Source organism: Phragmites australis, chromosome 7 (assembly GCF_958298935.1).
Source record: "Phragmites australis chromosome 7, lpPhrAust1.1, whole genome shotgun sequence".
Classification (NCBI taxonomy): domain Eukaryota; kingdom Viridiplantae; phylum Streptophyta; class Magnoliopsida; order Poales; family Poaceae; genus Phragmites; species Phragmites australis.
The window spans coordinates 19,578,519-19,586,040 of NC_084927.1; the positions used below are offsets into that span (position 1 = coordinate 19,578,519).

Genomic DNA, 7,522 nt, shown 5'->3' on the forward strand with positions numbered 1-7,522 from the left:
GAGAAGAATAGCTGAGGTTCCAGAATCAAGAATTCTATGAGTCAAGCCATTTGTTGTTGAAACCCAGATGTTGAAGCATCTTCAAAATTGAAGAATGTTCAACAGTATCAAAAGTTTTTTCAAAGTCCAACTTGAGCACCACAATTTCCCTCTTTGAATGTTGATTCTGGAACACCACATATACTAATAACTCAATATATGTATTGTATATCTTTTGCAGTTACTTCCTTTGCGAGCCTAGAGTGTCCACACGATTAAGGAGTTAGACCCTCGATTTCACGAGTCACTCGCATGGGCAAGTCTACTACCTTTTGCTTTAATGATGGTCGGAGCTCACATGGTGGGTGGTGGCAGGACACCTCTCCCACCAATTGAGGAGCCACTGCTGACAGGTCTCATTGACCGGTGGCGTCCTGAGACACACGTTCCACTTTTCTTTTGGCGAGATGACCGTAACATTGAGCAATGTGTCCATGCTGATCGGGCTACCAATCAGAGGTGTCCCGTTAGTAGTTTTGGGACCAGCAAAGGAACAATGAAAGGGTTACGTTGAGGGCAGATTATTATTTGTTATGTAATACACTTCAAATATTGTAGTACTATTCAAGCTTCATTGATCATCTGCATCTTTTATGTTTGATGTGCAATATGACAAGACGGATGTTGATCTCTCCATTTACTGGATTCATGTGCTTCCCAATTCGGTCCATGTCCTTCAGATGCAGACGAGGCTACAGTTATACAACACTATGAAGTATATTTGTACATCCTACTAGGAGGCATCATGTTTTACAACACGACAGACGATTATATCATCCCCTATATTATATGATTAGCGAATCAGTTCACGTCACATCCTTACGAGCTAATATCTTATAGTTGAGGATCTGCTGTGCTGGCTACCACCTACAAAGGATTATGTGATGTAACCCAGCGATCAAAGAAGAAAGGATTTGTTACATACTACCTACACCTTTTATAGCTATAGAACTAAGAGTACCTCCCGGTTTGTCGAACTTGGGTGCTCAAGAGCTGCTATCTAGTCCCAATATCCGATGACATTGCAGATGATATAAGGCTTATGATGGCGTATCGGTGGATGCATGCTAGGCTAAGATGGAGTTAGCAGCAAGACTATGGTAGCTATTCTCGGGTGATCAATGATTTGGACGTCCTTAGCGCCGATCTCGTGAAGTGAGATCCATGGCGTATGACACGAGTAGCCAAAATTGCGACTGGAGGCTCATCGCATTATATTGTTGGCGTGACTCAAACTTATGGATGACCAGATGCTTCTTGTTGTACATGAATAACATGAAAGTATATTCTCCTGAGCGTGCACAAAGACAGTTCAGATACCGACAGGTGGTACCAGTACCCCCCACGAGATATCGATCGGGCGTATGAGTAAATGTGTTATTATATGTAGCATTAGTACCTTAGTTGATCAATATTAATAAATTATAATTATTTATGTCACATACAGGAGGAATCGTAACCCTCTTCAGGACTACATGAGGATGAGGGAGTCCTTCTTCCTGTCCACCGATGTACTTCTATGGTGACCCTCGCAGGCTTCGCAAGTCTCTAGACATCTCCTACACTATGACCTATGCTTCTTCATATGTGTCACTACCAGTATAATAAACCTCGACATGAACCGTACGATTTCATGCACTGTCTTACTAATCTTCCCTCTTGTTTCATTTGTCCAAAAACGATAGATCGACATGAGCATGCGATAGAGGAGAAAAGCATATGAACGCTAGAAGTACGAGCAACAGCAAAAAGAACTACAGCTCTAGCGTCAAGAGGAGCGTATGAGGAAGGCAGCGAAGAAGCGCGTTGCGACTGAGGCACACAAAGCAAAGAGGGGAATGAAGCGGGAGAGAACCCATCACGCTAAATCGGAGGACCTTGATGCCCTACGAAAGAGCAAATATCCTAGATGCACTCAATATAGAGCATTTATTATAATCCGATCGATTTTCATTCTCTAAAACATATTTGATTTGGCAGCAACACGCTATTAAGTTAACCATTAAGCGTACCGTACAAGCCAACATTTGATGTCGTCCTATCTTTATGGTTAGCGTCCATTCGCGCAGTTATAAAAAACCACATATCCCATGTAATATTTATCAACATATGAAACATCTATACCGAGTTATATAATAATCGTCCTTTACAAATATTATTATTCAACAAATTAGAATTTATATCCTCCCAACATTACTTTAAAAAAATTACGTACATGACTAACTTAAAGAAGTTACCTAAACAAATTACACAACGGGAGAGGTGAAACACGTCTACCCGTATTCAGCATTGGTTACCGTGTTATATGATACTTCACAAAAAAGTTACCTACACAACTACCTTCACAAAAAAGTTACCTAAACAAATTAACAACAGGAGAGGTGAAGCACGCCGACCCATATTCGACATCTAAGGTGCTGAATACAGTGAACAGTGTTATATTCGGCACTTGAGATATCGAATATAGGACAAACTCATCCTTTTTCGACGTCTTAGGTACTGAAATCGGATTTTTGGTGTTTGAGGTGCCGAATATTTGCGCTAGATTTACAAATATGTCGATATGTTGTCTATTTTGACAAATCTGTTATCTATTTTTGGATTTTGCCTCTTTACTTCACTTAGAAAACTTGCCTAAAAGAATAGGAGGACACAAATACTTCATAATCAATAAACAAAAGTTTATTTATTTTTTCCTCAGCTTAGCACTGACCTATTTGTGAATGCCTTCTTTGTTTAAGGAACCTGTGTCTGACTCTATATTTATTTTGTTGAAACACAAAATTGTCGCCTTGTGAAACCCGCCGCTTTTCTCTTGAAGAAACATGCCTCCCATGCAATGGCATCTGGCCATAGTTTGCACAAAAGAAATGGCTATTCTTCCATCTTGTCAACAGAACCCAGCAAATAGTCAATATCAGGGGTGACAACAGCTCGCTTGCTGATCTCTCCCAATGTGCAGCAATGCTTATCTCTGGTGTTTATTGCTGCAACCTCCTGGACAAACATGCAATTTGAGCCAGCCGAAACCTGCACAATTTGTTAATTTTGACATTTTTAGTACAGCATGGGGAACCAAAACAGAAAATACAAAAACTTACAGTTTTGATACTCACATCATAGAGTGTATCTCCAATCTTCATCTTCACGTTACCACTCTTATATACGAGTATCTTCCCCATGAAACCTCCAGGCAGCTCTTTAAGTTTCGAGCCACGGAACGATGATGGCCTCGTGCCCTCACCTCTCTCCTTGGAGCTTGTACTTGCAGGTTTAGCATTCTCCTTGGAGCCTTTATTTGGCTCTGTAACCGATTGTGGCTGCATTGGTAAAGGAAGAGATGAAGGCAACTGGAAGAAGAGCAGCTGTGGTGTGTCCGACCGATCCTGTCAACACAATCTGTATAAGAGAGCAGATATGGCCTGTACAACTCGAGGAGGTTTCAACAGTTAAATGATAGTATATATACTAGCGTATGTGTATACACTTGAGTTTCTATTAGAAAATAGCGTTGCTTACAAAGTGATTTTGCTTTAATGCATATGACCAGAAGTGAAAAGGCGCTGGAACCATACAACAATGCATACCATTAATCCAAGCTCTTCCGCTGCGGTTAATTCAGCATCTTGAGCTCTGCCGGCAGAAGATTCTCCAAATTCTTCCTCATCAAGAATTTCTGCATTAGGGATGTCGGAGGGGTGTAAGGGTCAGTTGAAGAAAATCTTTTGCAATTTCAACTAGAAAGACCAACAATGTACCAGGATCTCCAGAGTAGGGCCTCCTCAGTGGGAGAGTAACAGGATAATTAGTATGGGTATAGTCCTGTAATAATAAGGAAATCAATGTATAAGGTCTGAATAGGAAGCAATCCACATTAGTAATTTGATATCTTCACCCACCCAAGGCTCTGCATATTCTTTTGGCAATTTCGAAGCTGATCCATCTGAAAATGCAATGGAAACAAAGGGTGTTAAGGTCCAAATTCAGCAATCTGTATGGGTAAACAAGTATTACATATCCTCTATTTCATTTTAAAAAGAGAAGAAAAATTTGCAACCCAGCCAACAGACTATAATCCAATTTTCAGAGTTACGCTTAGTGGATGGTTCAGTTAGTCATAAAGAATGACGATAAATATCTTTCACCAATACCTGCTGAAGAACTTTTTGTCATGGGAAAAGATCTTGCATATGAAGAGTTTCCATGTCCAAATGCAACCTGTATACAACTTTTTGCTATGGCAACAAAGCAACACATCATTAGCTAGATGTGCAACAGAAATTAAAAAAAAATAGATTTCACCAATATTAGAAATTATGTATATTTATCAACACCCAAAGAGATACTAGTCTGATATAATGATCTAATCCATCACTGAAGCAAGAGCAAGTTATGAAAGATTTCTGAATATCTTCTCTATAACGAATCCTTGGTTACCTTGTACAACATGCACTATTTTTTAGTACACTAATTTAAGATAGGCAAGAAAAAGTTACAAATGCCCTACACAATGCATTTCTTTTTAGGATCATTGGCAGAACAATGCTTTTAAATGAAATACAGAAAGAGATAAGCATAAACCTAGTAAATAAAGATTGCTCATACAAATGTAAGACATAAGTAGCCATTTTCTTGGCAAATTTTGCAGAGTGGTAAGGAACTAGTCACACATGTTCTATTCACAGCCTCCAAGATTCGTACATACATATATTTTAGGCTGCAAATGTAAAGCATATCAGGAAGTGCATCTTTGGAAACAAAACTAACTGACAATCAATAACAACTGATGAAAGTAGCCTTGAGCATAGCTCAGCGAGTAGGAACTACAAATTTACTAGGTAGCGATGAGGTTTAGCATGGAATGAAGATAAATCAGCACTCTTACGCTTATCCTCAGTCTTAACTTTTCTTGCAAAGGGGTCAGTGATCTGCAACCAATACTCAAGTGAAAAGCTTGCAGGTACAACAAACGACCAAAGGACCAAAGACAACAATTAGTACCTGCGATGTCTTAAGTTTCGTCAATAATTCCATATCGACGGCTTCATCCTTGCTCTCCTCGACCGGTTCCCTGTCAAGTTACAGTAAATTTCATTCCACATAACCGAAATTGCAATCCAGAAAATCTTAAATGGAAGATATCCACGTATTAGGAAAGTAAGTGTGGATTAAATCACATACGTTTTCAGGACAACCTTTGCAGCTTTCTTTGGTGGCACTTTGGGTGCGAATTTAAGTCTCCCCTGACATTGCAAAAGGGAAAAAAATGGTAAGCACTAGACTGAGAGAAGCCAATATTGTGAACAGTCAAGTTTCACCTTGCGAGGAGGGGGTCCAAGGGAGCCATCTATTTCCTTCTTTACTTTACTCTTGTCATCCATAATAACAAGCACAAAACCTAAAAAATGAAACTGCAAACTGATCTGGCTTACAACATTTTCAGCATTGAACTTGTATGCAATTTGCACAAAGTTAAAGCCTCAAAATTGCTTCTCAACTATGACACAGTCAGAACTTCAGAATCACAAGACAGACAAAACATTTAGCTCCCCTGTCCATTATCAGAAACTTGAACAATGGCAGTTGGCATAGATACCACATATTAGAATGTACTAAGCCTTCGCTTCCATCAGGCAGCCGACAACTCACAGCTTTCGGCGTATATCACCAGAATAGATTCATCTATTAGCCTACATATAGCTAAAAGATTGCGATGTTCTCCACTTAACCACTCCTGTCACATATCTCTGATGATCATTACCGGGGAACTCTCCCTTCGAGAGAAGAAAAAAGGTAAGAGAGGAGATCAAATGCCCTCGATTCTAGCAGCATCCTCAAAAGGGGTAGTGATAGGAGCTCATGCTGTCCCATTGGTCGGCCTCCCAGAAAGAGACGGATGCAGGTCGCAGATTCGGCGCCGGCCTTAGTTACCTACTGCCGTTGGGCGGCGCAATCAGGGACGAGGAAGAGCCCTTCCCCTTTCCCTCTCCTCACGGTTCCAACGGTCTAAACGCGGCGCTAACTCGGAGCAACGCAATGCCGACCAATCAAATGTTTAATTTGCCCGGTGACAGAACCAAAACAAGACGAGACCGAACAGAGAGAACAGGCATGAGGACGCCTGCCGATCCAATTACCGGCGAGAGAGATGATCGTGCACGACGTGACGAGGAGGAGGCGGCGGTGGCCTCGCTTATCGCGGTGGTGGCGGCGAAGGGAACGGCTCCGCCCTTCCTACAACCCCTTTTTCTTTTCTTTCCTGTTTTGTTATCGCTGCTCGCTTCTATAAACCCTAAACCTCCAACCAGGGTTAAAGTGAATTGGGCTGCAAACTGCGCGGCCCACTCGTCCGCACCAGGTCGATTTTATTTATATTTCGAAAATTAAAAAATTACAAAACTAGACGTCTATTAAAAAAATAAAGATATCACTCTATCGGTGAATCAGGAATCAGAGGTCCCCGAATTCAAAGGCCAGACCAGCAATCCACCACGTGACGCCCTTCTGCGGGGATTATCTCCGCGAGGTACGAAAAGACTAAATCCCGGGAGAGGGCGCTCGGGGCCATGAACAGTGGTCCCCGAGTACCCGGGTTTTCCGATGATCTGCGAAGACCAAGTAACTGGGAAGAGAGTGCTCAGAGTCATAAACAGTAGCCCCCGAGCACCCAAGTCCTTCGACGACTAGAAAAGCCGAGTACTGGAAAGGGTGTGCTCGGGGCCGCGAGCAGTGACCCCCGAGCACCCAAGTACCCCGAGGACCCAAGGAAGGTAGTTCCGGGAGAGAGTGCTCGGGGCTGCGAGCAGCGGTTCCCGAGCACTTAGTTCCCCCGAGGATCCGAACAATCAATTCCGGGAGAGAGTGCTCGGGAGTGCTCGGAGATATGAACAGTGATCTCCGAGCACTCGGTTCCCCGACGGCCTAAGAAGTCCTTCGTCGATGACCCCCACAGGGGGCCAGCGGTGAGGTGTCAGCCGGTGAAAGGCCCGATGCCGCATTTAAAAGGGCGCGTGGCCTGTCTCCTCCAATTGCTCCTGCCATGCTCGGTGTCAGTCCCTGCCACATTCTGGCAGAAGGGCGTGGGGATATTTAATGCACGGGTCCCATCACGCGTCATCCGGCGCGCCTCGGTATAGCATCGCAAGGCCCGAGGCGCCCCGCCTGCCGCCCTGCTATGTCAGACGAACAAGACCGGGCGGCCATGCCGGGCTGTTCTGCGGCTGTTCGGTGGGTCCTCTCCACGGCGCTAAATATGGTGTTTTGAATTTTAAGAGTAATAAATATGGTGTTTTTTTAACCTGTCACTCATTGCAAGGACGGTATCTTTATTTTTTAAAACCTATCGCTTGTTCGAAGGGCGACAAGAATATGTCGTTTTTTTAATGGGCGATAGTAGCATATTTTTCAAATGGACATCTAATTTTGCACTTTTTTATTTTCAAAATATAAAAATATAGAAAGCTCCACCAAGTCGACAGCAACT

The 7,522-nt window shown here is 42.7% G+C and overlaps 1 protein-coding gene across 3 annotated transcripts; it reads right to left on the reverse strand.

Moving 5' to 3' along the window:
- Positions 1–2,204: 2,204 nt before the first annotated feature.
- On the reverse strand, positions 2,205–6,307 carry LOC133924110 (uncharacterized). Of its 3 annotated transcripts, none has more exons than XM_062369497.1 (11): positions 6,177–6,307; positions 5,358–5,450; positions 5,221–5,282; positions 5,041–5,110; positions 4,925–4,967; positions 4,191–4,274; positions 3,939–3,982; positions 3,798–3,861; positions 3,627–3,715; positions 3,156–3,359; positions 2,205–3,069 (listed from the first exon to the last, which is right to left on the reverse strand). In XM_062369497.1, the coding sequence occupies exons 2-11, from the start codon at positions 5,418–5,420 to the stop codon at positions 2,914–2,916; spliced, it is 879 nt and encodes a 292-aa protein (XP_062225481.1). In that variant the 5' UTR covers positions 5,421–5,450; positions 6,177–6,307; the 3' UTR covers positions 2,205–2,913. The 3 variants fall into 3 exon arrangements, with proteins under 3 accessions (XP_062225481.1, XP_062225480.1, XP_062225479.1); XM_062369496.1 differs by having other exon boundaries at positions 2,206–3,069; positions 3,156–3,425; positions 5,358–5,437; positions 6,177–6,302; XM_062369495.1 differs by having other exon boundaries at positions 2,207–3,069; positions 3,156–3,425.
- Positions 6,308–7,522: the final 1,215 nt, after the last annotated feature.